The sequence below is a fragment of the Ceratotherium simum genome, chromosome 12 (assembly GCF_057802395.1).
Source record: "Ceratotherium simum simum isolate JZ-2026a chromosome 12, ASM5780239v1, whole genome shotgun sequence".
NCBI lineage: Eukaryota > Metazoa > Chordata > Mammalia > Perissodactyla > Rhinocerotidae > Ceratotherium > Ceratotherium simum.
The window spans coordinates 59,640,130-59,660,496 of NC_141911.1; the positions used below are offsets into that span (position 1 = coordinate 59,640,130).

The window sequence follows — 20,367 nt, forward strand, 5'->3', positions numbered from 1 at the left end:
CCGTGAGACTGCGGACAACCCCAATACTCAGCTTTACGCCTAAGCATGACCTGGGACCCGAGGGGTTGGGCGGCAGAAAGTGGGGAGCCAGGGATGGAGGTATGGAGGGGTGGGTGGAGGGTGTTCCTTCGCGCAGAGAGCGCGGGAGGCGGAGTCGGCGCCACTGAGCGGGGAAGTGAGTGGCGCGCGGCCGAGTTCCAGCCCCACCTTCCGCCGCTCGTGGAGCTGGGGAGGTGACTGCACCGCGTGGCCAGAAGGCTGGGGAGCCAGAGGCCGGGGACCCTGGCGCGGTGCTGCGGCGTTCCGGACGGCTGCAGTGCTCGGCCTCAGAGAAGTGCCAGAGAAGAACTTTCTTTGCACCGCGAACATTTTTGGTCCATGGGATAGTCTCCCGTGCTTCGGCTTCCCGCTTCTTGATTGTAGGCTTGATCCCCGTGCTGCTTTCCTTCTCCCGAACCTCCCGGGGTGCAGCCGGGAGTCCTCCGGCGCACCCGAGTCTGGAGCAGAGGCTGTCCCGGCCTCCGAGGGAGGGAGGCGGCCGCCGGCCCGGTCCCCTCGCAGCCCGCGCCCCGGGCGGTGGACGCGGGGCGGTAGCGGGCGGTGCCTGGCGCTCGGGGCGCGCGCGGCATGCAGTCGCTGAACATCACCCCGGAGCAGTTCTCCCGGCTGCTGCGGGACCACAACCTGACGCGGGAGCAGTTCATCGCGCTGTACCGGCTGCGGCCGCTCGTCTACACCCCCGAACTGCCTGGGCGCGCCAAGCTGGCCTTCGTGCTCACCGGCGTGCTCATCTTCGCCCTGGCGCTCTTTGGCAACGCGCTGGTGGTCTACGTGGTGACCCGCAGCAAGGCCATGCGCACCGTCACCAACATCTTCATCTGCTCCTTGGCGCTCAGCGACCTGCTCATCGCCTTCTTCTGCATCCCGGTCACTATGCTCCAGAACATCTCCGACAACTGGCTGGGGGGTGAGTCCGCGCCTGCTCCTTCTCCCCTAATCCCCAGTTTTCCAGGGGACACTCTCCCCGCCACACACACCCACTCTATTCTTCTGACTTCCTTACATTTCTCTTTCTACCCAATATCAGTCCCCTTTCTTAGAACCTGCGCTCACTTGATAAGTTTGTTGCCGCTTTTGATTCGGTCCAGCGTTTTTTCTCCCTGTCGCTTAGAGATGCAGGTTAGGGAAACGCTTAGGACAGGTCCAGACAGAGAGACGAGGAGTCCAGTTATTTCAGCTCCCTTTTCCATAATTACCAGGATTTTTTCTATTTTTTTAATAAATGTAAGATAAAAATATTTCAAATAATAAAAACCCCAGCATCCCCTCGTTCCCCCAACCTCCAGGCTCACTCCCCAGTTGCCTGTGTGACTTCCAGACAAGTATTTCTAGTTCCAGTGTATATATGGACTCAAAACTTTTTAAAAACAAATGTAATACGTTTGCAGGAAAAAATATCATGGACTAGTCGTTCTTTTTAAAAATTGGATTAACAGAGTCACGCAGGATGAAGGAACACAGAAAACCTATCCCCTCCTGATTGATAAAGGAGAGAGATTAATTTCTCCTCTTTCCTTAGAAGGGGGGCAAAAATGGCGGAGAAGCCATTCGGAATCACTGAGTTGGAAGCAGTGTGTGGAGGTTGGGAATAAACAGACACTGCACTTCCAAAATGATCCAGTCTTTCCAGAGAGATACAGCTAGAGAGTGCATCCTTGTAATCCACATGCAGTAATGCGTTGTGTTCTCGCCAGTCTTCTGGTGTACCTTGGGGGGAAGCATGGGTGGTACCTGCATTTTCATGGGTGGGTGTATTCTGTGACCATGTCAAAATTCCTAGAAAGTAGTTGGAAATATAGAGAGAATGTGAGAGAAATGGGTCATTATATCTTCAAGCCCTGCCATTTCCACCTCTGCTAATTCCTTTTAATCTCATGGAGGGTGTTTCTTTCATCCCACCATTACTAATTTGAGATCTTCAAATTATTTCTGTGGCATTGCTTTTTTCCATTATTTGCACTAGGCTCATTGTTAGTGGATCAGGATGCTAAAATCTTTGATTCTCATCTCATCTATAATGTAAATATTTCCAAAAATGCATTAAATGTTAGAGTACATAGCGTTGACTTGAAAGTGACACATAATGCAGATAATTATAAATTGGTTTGTGGATTATAGACTCTCTTATGCACTCTGATGAAATCATTGTATTTAGGCGTTTTAAAGTTGCCCAGTGCAACTAACTCCATAAAATTGATGGGGAAACTTTTGATCATCATATATAAATTATTTCTTGAGAAAAAAGGCACAGGAGTTTTCATTTCTAAATGTTTATGAAGGCAGATTTGTGAAGCATATTTTTATTGCTGGATAATTATAGCTCCACTTGTAAAGGTGAACATATTTAAGCAAAGTGGGATCTTATACTGGGAATCATAAGACCTGAATTACTACTTTTGTTCTGATACATGTTAATTCAACATGTCTGGGCCTCAGTTTTTAAATAAAATATTAGGGATTCTGGAAGCTTGGAAGTGGAATGAGGCCGATCTTGAGCACCTAGCCATATTGGAGAATGGGGCCTGGGGGAGACTGCCTGGTGGATCTTCCCTCCTGAGGACTTAGGTGGGCACTGCAAAGGTCTTTCTCAAACTTTCTGTTTTCCTTGCTTCCTAGTTCATGGAGTATGTTTCACTTTAGCTTCTAAGTGCTGAAAAAGGATAAAATGTTACGTATTTTACAGGGTCCTTGTGAGGATAAAGTGTATTAGTAAAAGTGCTTTGAAAAAAATTGACTATTCCATGAAAATGTAAGGTATTAATTCTATTAAGGAGTGTTTAATTGAAGGTAGCCTATGTTTATCTGGGACCAGATTTGTAGAATAAATGTTCTTATAAATCAAATAAACAACACAAAAATTGAAGTTCGGGGAGGGGAGAGAGCTTGCAGAGGGACTGGAGATAGTGATGCAAAGAGAATTAACTTGTACTTTATTGGATAGGATAGTAATTACAAAACTCCTTTGATAAATTAACAAAAGAGAGTTCAAGGGAATGTAATCTAAGAGTTGAACATTAATTCACAATTTATTGTTTCCTGAAGCTATTAAGAGTCCCCTTTATGGCAAAGCGTTCTACCTTGGGAATAGAAAAATGAATAAAGTTCATCTATGCTTTTGTGTGTCTCAGAAAATAGGAAATACCTCAAAGGAGCAAAAATAGGATTTGACAGAAGAGGATCCACTCTGCTGTGGGATCATGGAAGAATCAGGAAGGCTTCACCAAGGCGGGGATGTTCGAGCTGGGTCTTGAAGAATAATTCAGACTTTCCAGCGGGGAAGGAAGGATGGTGGTGTCTAGGAACAGGGGTCAACCAAAGTTTGGAGGAAAGAAAGGAGGTCATTTATTTCAAGAACACTGTGTAAGTCATTTCAAGGGTATACAGTTTATATGTGGGATGGTGGGAAATGAGACGGAAAGATAGGTTATGCAACTGGGGAGGAAAATATATTTTAAAAGTTATATGAAACCTAAAACATGAATACCCCTCATATTCCTTCAGAGATGAAGTAGGAAACATAAAGCAGTGAAGATCACCAGGAGACAACAGTGGCAGAAGGGAGACTGGGTGCCCCCCTAAACGGGGCGGGATCACTGCAGGCAGGGTGCTGTCACATCTTTTGTTGTTGTTGTTATTGCTTTTATTTTATTTTTTTCCAGAGAAGCTGGGAATACAGATTTTTATGATGTTGGCATCTAATTCAAATTAAAAAAGTAAAATGCAGTTGGGTAAAAGAAAGCCTCTCTGTGAGTTTGGCCACAAATAATTCAGGACCACCAGTTTGTGACTTCTCCACAAAGCCTCTCTCTCAAATATTTTTGACAAGGGCAGGGCTGGAAATGGCTGCTTTCGCCTCCTTTTAGTCCACTAATCTCCGTTGCCAGGTACCAACAGCACCTGAGTTAGAACCTGCATTTTGGCAAGATCCCCAGGTGAATCATATGCACATGGAAGTCTGAGAGGTACCACTTTAAGTAATGGTTCTCAGACCTGGCTGCACAGAGAATCTCCTGAGGGGCTTTAAAAATGATGTGTGCCAGCCCCAGTCCTGGCTAGTTACACGTGACTCTCTGGAGCCAGCTTGCGCTGACTTACAGAGCCCACTGTGCACATCTCTACCCAGTTCCCCATTAGGGGACGTGTCATTGACTTGAAATCGGTCACGGCAGGAGTATCTACATGTGGAAATAAGCAGCTACAAATTAGGCCTTTGAAAAACACACACAGGGGTCCAGCCCGATGGCGCAGGGGTTAAGCGCTCGTGCTGTACTTTGGTGGCCCCGGTTTCGCGGGTTCGGATCCTGGGCGCACACCGACGCACTGCTTGTCAAGCCATGCCGTGGCGATGTCCCATATAAAGTGGAGGAAGATGGGCACGGATGTTAGCCCAGGGCCAATCTTCCTCAGCAAAAAGAGGAGGAGTGGCATCGGATGTTAGCTCAGGGCTAGTCTTCCTCACAAAAGAAATAAAGAGGAGGATTGGCGTGTTAGCTCAGGGTTGATCTTCCTCAAAAAAAAAAAACACACAGTTGTTTTCCAGCATACCACTGAGCAAAGACATTGAGTTTCCTTTTGTACAGTGATGGCACCATGAATGACAGGTGAGATAAAGTATATTCTTAATCATTTAGTTTAGTTACATGAATTACACTCAAGTCAGGAGTTACAGCTGACCCTCAGCATCCAGCTGTGGGCCAGCGTTGAGCCACGCGGATGTATAGTCCCTTTGATATACTTGCGTTACCATCCTGAGACCAACTGTCTTTGACCTACCGGTTGACTCACTCCCACACTACTCCCCAGAACTTCTTCCAACACGGAGCTAGCAGGAGTGGAGATTCTCTTCCCCCAAGAATAATAAATAGCATTAGCTTATGATTTTTCTTTTGTCACTAATATGAAGATGGGGTTGTGTTGCCATAGGAATTAGGAGCCGGGCCTTGGAAGTTCTGGCTCCGCCCTGCTCTCTGATCTGTTTGGTCAGATTCCAGCAGTGACCTTGCCGATTGCACTCTTTGGGCGCTGGAATTTACCTACCCTTATCTGCAGCCTATTCCTCCTCATTTGTCTCTGTCTGCCTCCTCCTTTTATCTCTTTCTTCGCAATATCTAACTGTTCCTCCAAATTCACTGTCTGAACACGTTCTGTTTTTTCCAGCTAAATTCAGGAGAATCAGATTTTGCTTCCCAACGACGGTCCCGAACATTTTGCTCTCTTCCCTGGGTTTCCATGAAGTTCTCTTTTCCTTCTTTTCTTTATGTCCCTGTCTCTTTCTTTATGTTCTGCCTTTCGATGGTTCTCACACTTCCTGTTGTTTTTGGAGTGTGTGCCCACTTAAGCCTAGCATGCAGTCTCTTCTCTTTCATCATTCGTTTCTGAATAGATGCTACAGTCAGGACTCTCACTTTTTTGCTGATGATTCTGAAATCAGTATCTAGTCATTATCTTAAGCCATAGTCTCTCACCTGATCTGAAGCCTGGGCATTTACGCGTGGATATCTTATCAGCGTCCAGCATTCTCTCGCCCTATCTTGTCCCTCTGCCCAGGGTCTAAACTATTGTTAATAGTACTGTGAGTCAGTCTTGTATTCAGCGTTTCGTGGGTATCTGCTGTGTGCACTGGGATATTGTAGGTGTTGAGAAAACGTGTCCTTGTGGAACATCCAGGTTTCAGTTAGTGCAAGGAAGCGTTCAGAGAAAAGATGGAGAATGCAGGGCACTTTGTTGATGTTAGGGTTCCAGAGTGCACAGTGAGAAAGCACAGTGGAAGTGTTCGGGATTGGGGGGCTTGAGTCAGAATGGGGGGTGTTCAGAGCCTAGATTGGGTCCAGGAGTGAGGGATGGTCTAGGAAAGTGGGACTCATGGTGACTCAGCTAAATGTGAATGTAAGGCACGGGGGGATTAATTCTGAAGACCTCTGAGAAGGAGGTAGAAAATTGGTTCTAATTCTAGCCTTCTTTTGGCTCTCAGCCTTAATAAGGTGAGATGGGGGTGTTTGGAGAGGAGTAGAGTGATGGCCTTGCTAGAAGCCTGCAGGGCTCTGTGCCCACTCTCCTGCCGTGGGTGCAGTCACAGCCGGGGAAAAGGATGGTCTCCCGAGGTGCACCCAGAGCTCTGTGGCTTTCCCTGCAGTCCTGCTGTGAACATTGAAAAGAATGTTTTAATGGTGGCAGGCAAATTGACTGAAAGCAATTCCAAAAATACCCTAAGTAATGGCAGCATCATTGGGAGAAGTGCATATCCACATATACTGATTACATTTGAAGACTACTCGCTTGGGTAAGAAAATGTTAAAATTAATTTTCTCAGCAGCAGATATGAAAATTCCTCTTTGAGCATTGGTTTTCAATCTTGGTAACCCATGGGAATTGCCTGGGGAGTTTTGTTTGTTTGTTTGTGAGGAAGATCAGCCCTGAGCTAACGTCCATGCCAATCCTCCTCTTTTTGCCCAGGAAGACTGGCCCTGGACTAACATCTGTGCCCATCTTCCTCCACTTTCTGTGGGATGCCACCACAGCATGGCCTGCCAAGTGGTGCGTCGGTGCGCGCCTGGGATGGAACCTGGGCCGCCAGCGTCGGAGTGCGCGCACTTAACCACTGCGCCCCGGGGCCAGCCCCTGGGGAGTGATGGAGTAGGCAGGCTCCCAACTTCATCAGAACAGCTCTCTTCTCTCTTTTTAATGGATAGGGTTTTAATAAGATTTCATGTGAAAAAAAAAAAGGGATTTTGCTGGAAGGAAAGACCGGAGGGAGGGAAAGAAAGAGCACTCACCATACACAACAAAAAATTTTAGGTGAGTTTTTAGAGATTTCGAGCTGATCAATTGTGAAATGGGTTATTAAAGGAAGTTGTTGAACTATTATTTGGTGAAAAGATCTTCATTCTTTGGGCTAGTTTAGAGCAGAGGGATTAGACTGGAACTTCTTCAGGTCTATTCCATTATTTGATTAGTGGTTAGAAAACATCACTTACTCTTGTTATAATAATTTTCCCTTTTCTTTAACATTTCAGAAACTTCAGAGTTCCTGGGGAAATTTAAATATGGCAAAATTGTTATAAAATCAACAGTATTATGAGGCTTTTAAAAAATATTTTAACAGGAACGATGAAAGCTATTGATGAAGAATAGTCTCACTAAGGTAGAGAAGTATAAAAAAAATAAAAGAAATAAATCAATGGGAGGCCCAACAGCAACAGTAGTTTGGAAGTAAAATCAAAAATTGTGCCATAGGGCTAGCCTCTGGATAATCTTCCCTAGAATCAATTATGTACACACTTTGAGAAGAAAAGATCCCATGGATCAAGAAAATCCCTCAATTTTCTCAGGAGTGGGGAGCATGGCAGTAACAGCAACAGGATTTATGTAAAAGAATCCCTACTTAGGACAACAGCATTTTGCAGTTAAAACAAGGAGAGGAAATGATTTAGCAATGAGAAAATTTGAAAAACTTCATTGTGCACTTAGGAGATATAAAAAAAAAAATCCCCTTTTTAATTTGCTTTTCTAGAACACAGCTCAGCATGTTCTTTGACAAATGGTTAGTTCATTAGGATTTTTGTTTGCAAGTAGAGAAGCCCAGCTTAAACTAACTTAAGAAAAAGATTGAATGTTCTACCTCATGGAACTGAAAAGCTCAGGGTTAGTTCTAGCTTCAGGCATAGCTGGATCTAGGTCCTCCAATAATGACTCTAGGCCTTTGCCATTCTCCCTCTCTGTGCCTGACGTCACTTGCCTCTATATTGTGATTTCATTCTTGGTCTGTCTTTTGTCAGGTAGTGTGAAAGATGGTCCCTGGAGCTATAGGTTCACATTCTTTAAAACTTTCTATCTCAACTCAATTGTGTATCCACAGACGAATGGATAAACAAAATATAGTATGTATACATAATGGAATATTACTCAGCCATAAAAAGGAATGAAGTTCTGATACTAAGCATTATGCTAAGTGAAATAAGCCAGACACAAAAAGACAAATTTTATATGATTCCACTTAATATGAACTATCTAGAATAGGCAAATTCATAGAGAGATAAAGTAAGCCAGACACAAAAGACAAATTTTATATGATTCCACTTAATATGAACTATCTAGAATAGGCAAATTCATAGAGAGATAAAGTATTTTAGACATTACCAGGGGCTGAAGAGAAAGGGGAATGAGGAGTTATTGCTTAATGGGTATAGGTTTCTGTTTGGGGTGATGAAAACAGTGGTGATGGTTGCATAACATTGTGAATGTAATTAAGACCGCTGAATTGTATATTTAAAAATGGTTAAAAATATAAATTTTGTGTTGTATATATTTTACCACAATAAAAAAATTTCAAAAAAATGAAACGCCCTTATCTCAGAAGGTGAGAAAGGATCCTTCCCAGTAGCTGCAGAAAATTCTGGAGGATTCCAGCCAGCTTGGCATCATGCTTTTCTTCATAGAACCAATCACTGTGGCCCAAGCTATGAAATCCTCCGCTCTGACCTCAGTCATGTTCCCCATGCTGGTGGGGAGGCCGAGGTAGGGAGGGCCGGGGTCCCCCCACCGGGATGACTGGGACTGAGTAGCATCGCTATGGAGAAGTGCTGGGGGACAGCTCCGCCATGGCATCCTGGCAACCTTGCTCCTCTCCATGTAGGCCACGTGGACCACGTAGGCAAGGTTTAACCACTGTCTGACTTGAGTCTTGGAAGAATGCCTGGAGACACCTCTTGGAGCAAAGGGGGAAAAGCCCGGTGAGTAGCTACGACAAGCAGTTTCTTCCCCGGTCTTGTGGGAGACTGACGTTTCTCATCCATCTCCCTAGTTCGGTTTCAGTTGAGCACAGGACTTCCCACCCTGCTCCCACTTAAGGTCCAGCTACGAGCTTTTGTGTAGATCTGTAAAATCGCCTGGTCGTAGTTTCAGGGGTGCTCCTCCCCATCAGAGCGACCCAATGCCCATGCTGTGAGTCGTCTGGCCTTTCAGGTTTGGTGTCTTCCTTTAGGGCTAGGGACACCATGTTGGCCTTGCCTTGCTACCTGGGTAGGTAACAAACGTCATTGTCTCTTGACTGACTCGGTCTGCGGTCTGAATCTAACAACTACAGTAGAAGTTGTGGCCCATTAGCCATCACACTGTGGCTTGGGGATGTTGACAAGCTTGACAGAAAGTTCTCCTGAAGGAAGGCATGCAGGGCAGATAGCATGTTTAACAGAGGTGCCCACATGTGTCTACTGAACTGAGTTCAAAGATGGGGACCGTAAGCTCCCTGAACATATGTCCTCTGTCTTTGATTTCTTTGATGTCCTCCCACAGTGCCTAAGCCCTGGACGAGGTTTTTCGGGATCAAACAGAACCAGAGTTTTGAATAGTCTCTCCCGTTTACCTCCCCTGGTCTGGGACGGGTATCGGCAACACCCCCTGCTGCTCCCACCGCATTCACATACTCCCTGATAGAGCAGCCTCCACGCTGCGCTCTCCTCTGGTGCTGGAGATATGCCTTCTCCCTCTGGAATAAGTGCATGGGGTCTGGAAACTTCATCTCCGCAGTTCCCTCTCAGCCTGTCTCTAGAAAGGATTCAGCAGAAGCTCAACTTCTTGTTTCCTTTCTTGTCTTAAAACTAAGGATCTCTAATGATTAATTCTGAAGGAGTCAAGTGTTTATTGTTTTTATCTATCTATGTGAAACTAAATTTATTCTTCCTGTGGCTGGGTTTCTGAGAAATATATCACCTATTGTACCAGAGAGATTGCAGATTATTAAGGACTAATGGATAAAGGATAGTGTGTTCTCACATCCTGGGAGAAATAGAAGACTTAGTTTGTTGCAGTAAAAATGAGCATGTATTTTTGAGTCAAACAGTCTTGGTTCTAATCCTATTCCTCCATTTATGAGTTACAGTATTAACTAGGTTGTCAGTTACAGTCCCTTGCCTTATACCTGCCCCTATTAGGAGACCAAGCAGAGATGTTATAAAATAATGCATGATGCTGCCCCCCAGCGGTCGATGCGGCAGCAGAAAATACAACAAAGATGCAAGTTTTACCTCATGCTGTATTTTAACAAAAATATTAATGCATATCCAGTTCCTACGATTTCTCATTGAATTACAGTATGAAGCATAAAGTATTTACATATTTTCACCTATAAACCTTGAAAGTCCCTTTCAATACATGTATGAAAAAACACTAACATTATTTTTAAAAAAACTTTTCCTTGTGAAATGGAGATACATTTAATATCTGCAAATTTTATAGGTTGGCAAACACAGTGTTTGATGTTGGGACAATTATTCAATTTCTCTTTGCTATAGTTTCTTCATCTGTAAACTTGGGAAAACCTGTGTCCATCTCATAGGGCTACTGTGAGAATGAATGACCCCCTATGTCAGGGATCTGGCACTTAGTGGGAACCCAATGAAAGGAAGGTGCTTGTTGTTCACACTTGCAGAGTATTACTATTTAAAGAGTTAGGTACGTTGGCGTGTAGAATAGATTTATAGCCAATAGAGATGATAGAGTTAAAAAAAACTGTAATTACAATATTAGTAATATCTCAAATACAAATGATATGCATTTATATAAAACAACTGTAAATAATCATGTCCATTTATAGGATATTTTGCTTAACAAAATCTTGAATAATTACCATGAAAATATTTACTTCTGTACACAAACTGTGAAAATTCAAACTAATCATCTGTACTCAGAAAATAGAAAAGAGTACTTGCTTTCATTTATTTCAGAAGCAGTAGTACATCCCTAGAGGAGGATTAAGTGGTAAAAAATTGGGGGGGGCTGATATGATATTTTGTAATTCCTTGCAAGGCTCATGTGTCTTTCCAGGCCACTCCAGACCGTAGGCACAATGTTACCACGTCAGTATTAGTACAAAGCTGTCCGACCCATACCACTGTCTTGTAATGCAGGGCTTCAAGGTCCCTCAGCCTCTTTGTGCCAAACTCCCCATCCCACCCCAGTGGGTCTGTGCACAGTGTTGCCTACGCAGTTCAACCCCTAGAACTCAGATACTAGTTTGGGACCTGGAGGACAATTTCTGAAATGGAAAAGCTGCCATGGTCTTTTCCTCAGAAAGCTTCTTGAAAACGGGCTCCTGAAAATTGAGTCTCAGTAGCCCTGCCCACCAGACCACCGACACTTGGGCCCCTAGTACACACACATATGCATAGAAGTCCATACAGTCTCAGATGTGGAATTAACTGTCAGGTTATTGTACCGGTGAAACAACATGCTTGACTTTTTAAAAATTTTCCTTTACTGCCATAGCCACAAACAATAAAGGATTTAGTTTTATGAGGAGGAGTTTTACTGGATCAAAATCTAATCTAAGTATCAATATAATTCTGATCCAAGCAGTGATATCTTCACTGGGTTCTGAGGAAGAAACAATGGTAATGTATTTTAAAAGAACAGTCTTACTTTTTTAAAGAGCAGAGTGATGGAGCCTTAGAAATTAGCACTGGTCTAGTGCTTAAAACAAATTAAGTGAAGGTTTAATGAAATAAAACAACACAAGAGGAGCGAGATGTAGATCCTGTTAAAATTTTATATTACCTATAAACAGAATCATTAGATATAGACTATAGATCTTCACACTGTGTTTGCAGGATGCTAAAACAGCTGGTTAATTTGGCCAGCACATTATGCAAATTAGACTTTCAGTGTCGAGGAAATGACATCTGAATTTTATGACTTTGAAGACACAATTTGTCTATTTTTGGTCTCCTCCACTAGAATATAAGCGCCATAAGGTCAGAGACTTCATCTCTCTTGTTCATCCAGCACATAGGTTGTTGCTCAGCAATAGAATGTTCTCAAGAGCACATAGAAGGTTCTCAATGAATATTTTTTGAGTGAATTAATGGGTATCATCTTATCTGACATTGTACTGATTTTTTAAAGGAATCAGTTGTATTTGCAAAAGAATGAGACTGTGTTTATCTTTTATATACACTGTATTTTTGCTTTTATGGTTGCAAGGAATGGAGATTCAATATACCTCAAGTCATTGGCATTATGGCAGGGCTGTTTTGTAGCAGTCAAGGAGAGGGGGACCTCTTGAATTTAAGGACAGTAGCAGGTAGATCTGATGGAAATTGAAGTGGGGCCCAAAGCAGCAGCCGTGTGGAGCTGGTGTGAAGAATTCAGGGATCTCCAGGGCTCGGCCGTGAATGTGACTTTACTCCTCTCCAGCAGTGGGCAAAGGCCTGCTGATTAAGTCTGATTGCTTCTTGCTACCATAGTGTTTAATCTTTTGGTTTAATCATTCTTTTTACTCTCTCATATCTTCTGCCTTCCGCTTTACTCTTGGTAGGTTGATAAATCCTAGTTCTCCAAGTGGCCCAGGCTAGTACCGTGTCAGATTCAAAGAAACTTAGTCCAGTGACCAACTCTAAGGTAAAATAATTTTAATCTTTGCTTATGTGTCAAAGAAATTTTAAAAGGTTTCAATTCATTACTCACAAAATTGTTTCTTAAAATGCCTTTCTTCCATTCCATTTAGGTCTTTTCTATTACAGTCAGTCGTGTCCCACAAAACTTTTCCCAATTGCAAGGCTTATGTGTCTTTCCCGGCCACCCCAGACTATAAACACAATGTTGCCACACTAACTAGTACTAATACAAAGCTGTCCCACTGACTCGTGCCCCCGTCTTGTAATGCAGGACCTGAAGGTCCCTCAACCTCTTTGAGCCAAACTCCCCATCGCACCCCAGTGGAGCCTCCCTTAGTGGTGAACACGGCTACCAGTTATCTTGTGCACATTCTTGCTGTCTGGTTCCTGCCCTCCACCCTAGTTAGCCTTTTCTCATTTTTCCTTCTTCACTGTTCACCCTGTTTCTATTCTCTTTCTCTCTGTCTTTCCCTCTTCCTCTCCCTCTCTTTAAATCTCAGATTTATTCATGCACGTATCCCATCTTGATATCTACCCCAACTTACTCCACACAATCTGGTTAATAAAATGGCCCACAGAGGGGAATCTCCTCAGCAAGATTGCCCTGATTAAGGAGTGAAGGGTAGAGGAGAGAAAGAAGCAGGGAAAACTCAGGCATTAGTAAATTTCCTCCCTGTGTTATTGGTTTGTCTTTTGGTTTTCTGCTTTCTCATAACTCTTGTGGCATTTCTGTGTATCCTTTGGCTTCATCTCCCACTGTATCCTTCTTCTATTTCCTTGTTCTTAGCCCAGAGAGGAGGAATCCAACTGGCTTAGACATTGTGTCCAGTATGGTCCGGTCAGCAGAGGGCTGTGGAGAAAGGTCAGGGTCAGGTGACCCACACTGGGCCTCTCCTTCAGCAGGGTTGGTGAGAATAGGCAGTGCCTTAGGCTGGCTTTTGAAGTAGGACGTAGTTTTGCTTCTTTAGGAAAAGAAGGCTGCAAAATGCACTAGGCTTGCATGACTCCAGAGGTTAACTGACTGCTTTATTTCTTTCAGATTTATCTACGAAATTCTCAAGTTTTTGGAAGAATAGTTCTCTGTGATAATTTGCAAAATTATTTCAATAACAGTGATGGGAATTTCATGTCAGATAAGTATGAACCTTGGTTAGTTATCTAAATTGGATTTGCTTTTTATCCTGGACAGCTTCATTTTAAATTGTCCCTCTTAGGGTAAACATACCAAAGAAAGACTTTCTCTGTAGTTAAAGCAATTCCATACATGTGTCCTCTTTTTTTCTCTTCGTGGAGAAGGGTATATAGCAAAAAAAAAAAAACAAAACCAAACAAAGAAACAAAACAAAAAACTTTTTAAAAAGGGAAATAACTGGAAAAAAACCACCCGCGTTTTTCTGTTATCGTCAGACAGTCTTGACTTACAGATGTTACTGACAGATGGGAAGCTGACTATATGAGAATGGGATTTGATTATCTGCCATAAAAAACCTCAAGGAAATCTCTAACAGAAAAAAACTTATTAAGTGAGAGGTGTAGGAGCCAAAATTGTACCCTGAGCTATTCGGGTTCTGCATGACTTTTCTACGTCTTTTCAACATGTTTCCGTTCTAGGCAGTGGCAATGTAGAGGACTACAGGCAATTGAAGTTATTATTTTTTTCTTAAAAGTTCCTGATATAAAGAGGTAAATAAAAATTGGCTGCTTCACTAGTAACTAGAAGATACTTTATTTCGGAACAAACAGTACTGGTTTCTTTTAGTTTGAAAAGGGAGAAGGAGCTCAGTGTGTGGGAAGGAGACTAAGGAAGAAGGGGCTGCTCCTTTGCTAAACAGTTCTTCCTCCAGCATGACAGGTCCTTAGGTCAGCTGATCACAGGACCAACTTGTGGCCCAGTTACTTTGGTAACAAAAGTATTTTAGTCAGGAAAGACTGTTCCCTAGGAGCAAAACAGAACGTCTTTGATATACGGTACACTTTTGTTGCTGCTTAGAGTCTGCTTCATGGACCACCAGCATCAGCATCACCTCAACCTTGTTAGAAACACAGAGTCTCAGGCCCCATCCCAGACCTACTGAATCAGAATCCGTATTTTAATAAAGTTCCCCTTGTGGTCCATATGCACAAGAAAATTTGAGAGCCCCTGATCTGTAATACACCATTGCTGTGTTCCACTTTTGCTTCTGAAGAACAGGGGATAAATTATTTTGAACAATGGTAATAGGCCACCACTGAGCACTTTTCCTCAGCAAATAGACTGGGTAAATATTTCTCTGTGATTGCCTATTGTATCACAGAGAAGTTACTTCAGTAGCCAGGACTTCAGCCATTAGAGCTTATTTTTCCAAATCATCATTATACCAAGGAAGGTGCAGAATTTAATACAGAGTCAACTTTACTTGTCTGCTTAATTGGTTGATGATCAAAATCCAGCTGACCCAAATTAAATAGGTGAAAATATCCTCAAACTAAATAAGCTTTTATGAGACTGTTTACTCTGGTTTTCAGAAGTTACAATTTTCTTTAATAAACCACTATTGAGTGTTTTTTCTCCTTTCTGTAGCTTGCATCTGGGTTTTCAGAGTGAAAACTATAGAATGTTATTGTCAAAGTGCATTCTTTGAATAGATTTTGATAGATGTTTTTTTCATTTGTTCATTTATTCATTCATTTACTCGTTTGACTAATATTTCTCGGGTGCCTGGTGTATGCTAGCCACTATGTTGAACTTGAGATACAAGGGTGAACAGTACACGTGGATGTCGAGTAGAGATCTTGAGGAGAGACAGCAGGTTTCCTGGAAAATGTGAGTAGTTCTGTATGCCTGGAGTTTAGCATTCAGAGGGGAAGTGGTGAGAGATGAAGCTGGAGGGAAAAGGAAGACAGATCATGAAGAGCCTTCTGGTGCCATATTAAGGAGTTTGAACTTCATTTTGGAGCAGAGCCATCACTATTCTGAGGCAGTGAATTTCAAACTAGGAGTTGCAACCTATTAATGAGTCATGAAGTCATTTGATGAGTCAGGATTAGCAATTTAAAAAAACTGAAATAGAATAGAGAATATCGAAGAGCATTTACATAGTAAAACTTTTGGTTGGTATATATATAAATATATACATAGGCTACGTGTGTGTGTGTGTGTATAAAAATATATAAACACATGCACAGTAAGAAATACTTTTAAATTATGTGTATGTGTAATGTAAAGGTATTTGTTATTGTGGGTTGTAGTCAAAACTGCTACTGTAAGAGGAGTTGAGTTAGAGCAAATAACAGTTGACCATAAGCAAATTAAACCCATCAGAACTCAGAAGTGATGTGATTATGTTCCATTGCTACCCAGTGGTAATACTTTGTTTCAGCCAACTCTCAGAATTGAGTTGCTAAACTGGAGAAATTGATTATGCAATTTATAAGGGACATAGATAATTGAAAACTTGATTTACCTGTGGTTAGTTGCTAGTTAGGTGTGGTTAGTAGTAAGTTTTTATCCATCTTGGAATGTGTTGGTGTTGATGAGACTGTGACAAAGGCAAACTGTTTAGATTACGTCAAAAGATGTCAGTGGTGGCTGAGAGGAAGAAGGCTATCTTAGATATGATTTTTGCCTAGGGCCTCCTAGCTCTCTGTTTTCATTACTGCAATAAAAATAGACCTGTTACTTAAAATAAATGTATTTTGTACTCTTTCTGGATAATATATTTTAATTTTTGGATTGTGTTAAGTGCAGAGATTACTAAATTGTAACATAAGAGCCCTAGTACTCAAAGAAATTTTACAAAAATATTACCCCAACAAGTAAAAATAGTGTTTAGAAAAATAGGGTGGGAAAGAAGCAGGGGTGTGAAGGATATAGAGGTGAGTTGTAGAAAAGAAGGAAAATGGTCATAACCAGCTGTCTTCCAAGTCTAAATATATAGACAAGTAGAGAATAGAGTTGTACTAATTTGGCAAGTAGTGTAGTAATTTAAAAGAAAAAGCATCGATGCTTCCAAACTATTCAGACATGCTGAATACTTGCTTCTTTTGTAAGGCCTGTTCTCCACTCTAGTTATGGAAAACCTGCGGCTCGGGAGGCCTGTTTTCATAGTGACTAAGAACATGGACTCTGGAGCCACGCTGCTTGCTCTATTACTGATGGAATGTGAACAGCCTTGGGGAGGTTGATTTATTCCTCATTTCTTCCTACAGATGGAGATGTAACAATAGCTGCCTACATAGTGTTGCTATGAGGATCTTATGAGTTTATAGAGTTAATGCTTATTAGAACAGTCCCTAGCATGTGGTAAATGCTCAACAAATGTTACTAGAATGGAACTTAGTCTTTTAGCTTTGAACAGCATCATCAGTGTGGCCCAGCCAAGACCAAGGACACTTCTGGCAGGAATAAGGCATAAACAGGGAAAAAAGGAGAGAGAGAGAAGGAGAGAGCAGAGAGAGACATTCATGATGTTGCAAAACTACAGAAGTTAATGAGAGCAGAGGAGAGAAAGAGATGAAAGATAAGCATATTAGTCAGGGTTCTCCAGGGAAACAGAACCAATACAGTCATGCATTGCTTAACGATGGGGATACATTCTGAGAAATGCGTCATTGGGCGATTTCATCATTGTGTGAACATCATGGAGTGTCTTTACACAAAGCTAGATAGTATTACACAACTAGGCTATATGGTACTAGTCTTAGGGGACCACCATCATATATGCGGTCTGTTGTTGACCAAAATGTCATTATGTGGTGTGTGACTGTGGTAAGTATCTATATCTGTATCTATGTCTATGTCTATATCTATATCTGTATGATTTATTATAAGGAATTGGATGACACAATTACGAAGGCTGAGAAGTCCCACAATCTGTTGTCTGCAAGCTAGAGACCCAGGAAAGCAGGTGGTGGTGGTAGTTCAAAGGCCTGAGAGCCAGAGAGTCAATGTTGTAGATTCCAGTCCAAGTCCGAAGGCCTGAGAACCAGGGGCCTTGAGGGCAGGAGAAGATCAATTTCTCAGCTCAAGCAGTAAGGCAGTAAGCAAATTCAACCTTCCTGCACCTTTTTGTTCTATTTAGGCTCTCAACAGGTTAGATGATGCCCACCCACCCTGGGGAGCACCGTCTGCTTTACTCTGTTCACCAATTCAAATGTTAATCTCTTCTGAGAACACCCTCACAGACACACTCAGAAATAATGTTTAACCAGACATCCGGGCATCCCATGGTGCAGTCAAGTTGATAACATATAACATATGTGATAACACTTACAATTAACTATGATAATAAGTCATCTGTAAAACACAAACTTCCTTTACAACTAGTCTGTTAAGGAATAAAGAGTGATTCAGATACATAGAGAGAAAGAACAGAGAAGAAAAAAACAAAACCAAAAAAGAAGGCATAAAACATGTATCAGTTGGCATTCTTTTTCGTTATCATTTATTTGTTTTTATTTACTTTTTTTTTTTTTTTTGGTGAGGAAGATTGGCCCCGAGGGAACCTCTGTTGCCAATCTTCCTCTTTTTGGTGAGAAAGATTAGTCCTGAGCTAACATCTGTGTCCATCTTCCTCTATTTTGTATGTGAGATGCCACCACACCATGGCTTGATGAACAGTGATAGGTCTGCACCTGGGATCCAAACCCATGAACCCTGGGCCACCAAAGTGGAGCCTGCCACTACACCATTGGGCCAGTCCCATGTTATCATTTATTTGAACATTATTAGGTATCCAGTGGGATGCTAGAGCTAGTTTGTAGCAGCTCATAAAAACTGGTTGTGTGTGGGGCCGGCCCTGTGGCCTAGCGGTTAAGTGCTCGTGCTCCGCTACTGGCGGCCCGGGTTCAGATCCTGGGCATGCACCCACGCACCGCTTGTCGGGCCATGTTGAGGCAGTGTCCCACATAGAGCAACTAGAAGGATGTGCAACTATGACATACAACTATCTGCTGGGGCTTTGGGGAGAGAAAGGGAAGAAAAGGAGGAAGATTGGCAATAGATGTTAGCTCAGGGCCAGTCTTCCTCAGCAAAAAAGAAGAAGATTAGCATGGATGTTAGCTCAGGGCTGATCTTCCTCACAAAAAAAAAAATGGTTGTGTGCATCTCTTCTCAACTTCGCATTCATTGATATCATGTTGGTAGTTTGGAATTGGCCATGGTGAGAGTATTTACACCAGGGAAATTAGGAAACACTACAAATGAGGACCTTTTTTTTTTTTTCTTTTAACTTGGAGAGTTGGTTGTTAACATTTCCCAGCACACCATTGCTCATATCCCTTGTAAGGTAGATGATAAGCAATTGACAACACTCTAGGTACGACCCACCACATTGCTTTAGTGCATATTTTCTTTGGTCATCTCTCAATCAACTTTAATCTAGCATTTTACTTTCACTTTTTAAAATATTTTGACTCCTTTATCCTTGTCCATATTCAGACAGAAATGCTTGGAATACTACTTTGTAATTATATGTTTATTTGTGGGATATTGTTTAATGTCTGCTCTCCTTCCATGAAGAAGAGTAGGGAGTGGGTATATTTTGTCTCAGTCTGCATTCAAAGAGCCTCAAGTAATGTGTGACCCATAGGTGAATGAATGAACAAATGCATGAATGAATAAGAAAATAGAATACGGAATAAAATACAGTGTGATAGACTAAGAATATCCTCCCAAGCCCTCCCCAGGCCCTCAGAGCTAGAAGCAATGTTAGAAAGGTAGGCCTTGAAGTGAAGGCTGGCTCTCAAATCCCTTCTCCAGCCCAGTGGTTCTCAAACTTGACTGCATCTCAAAGCCACCTGAAAACTTTTTAAAACCCAAAGGCTCAGTCATTCTCCATAAATCAGAATCTCTCCAGTGAGATCTAGGCATTAATTTCTTCTAAAGATCTCCGCGTTACTCCAAGATATAGCCAAGATTGAGGGCCACTGCTTTCCAGGGCCTGGAATCTGGGGCTAGGTCTTGGAATTCCCAGCACACACATTGCCCTGTTCTTGGGAAGAGAGTCTGAATATCCACCTAGAAGTAACTGCTGAGTAAGTAACTGATGGTGACTGCTTCCATCTTCAGATATGACCTTGTCTGAAGTCTTGGTGATGGTTTGAAAAAAATTTCCTATTTCACCTTATCTCCCTTGCAAAACACATGTGTCTACTTTCTCTGCCTCTCTTTCTCCTTCCCACCTCCAAATTTCTCTCTCATTCTTGCTTTCAAGCCTCTCTTTTGATCTCAGGTTCATAGCGTTGTGTTAACAATATGCTATTGTTATCATTCTGGGCAATGATCGTCTCTCATTTTATTATGTTTATATGTATATATATATTTTTTTTTAATCCTCATTCCCTGCTCTCATTCATCTCCCCCTGAATAGGTGGCTACAATAATGTGTTTGATATGTATCCTTTAATTTGTTCATATCTTTGTTATATATGATGTATAGGTAAGCATTGTTACTTTGCTCAGTGCTGTTTTCAACACCTATCCATGTTGCTGTGTTTATCTAATGCTTTTGTTAACAGATAATTTAACTATTTAGAGTCCGCCTTTATATATGTTGTAAGAGACCCATCTGGGTTTATTTTTCTCCATGTAGAGAGCTAGTCTTCTTTACACCACCTATAAACAGCTTATAATTTCTCCATTGATTGGTGGTGCCATTTTAATTATAAATCCATTTCCCACCTTCTTTGCTTTCTATTTTGAATCTTTGTCTGATTGTCTGTGCCCACACCAGTGCTGTAGTGTTTATTCAGAGGCTTTTAGCATATCTAAATATTGCATAGGGAAAGTCCCTAGTTTCTTTGACCTTTTTCAGAGCTGATTTAGATATGTATGAACTTGTATTCTTCCATATATATTTAAAAATAATCTGTCAACTTTCTAAAAAATCCCCCTGGACTTTTGATTGGTATTGTATTTAATTTATGTATAGTTTCAGAA

General features: G+C 42.0%; 1 protein-coding gene across 1 annotated transcript in view; it reads left to right on the forward strand.

Annotated features, from left to right (window-relative positions):
- The first annotated feature begins 541 nt into the window (after positions 1 to 541).
- The window catches only part of QRFPR (pyroglutamylated RFamide peptide receptor), a 49,493-nt gene continuing 29,667 nt past the window's right edge, over positions 542 to 20,367 (forward strand). The window contains exon 1 of the mRNA XM_004426533.3: positions 542 to 967. Within this exon, the coding sequence (XP_004426590.1) occupies positions 628 to 967 (340 nt within the window). The 5' untranslated portion in view covers positions 542 to 627. The remainder of the gene's footprint in view (positions 968 to 20,367) is intronic.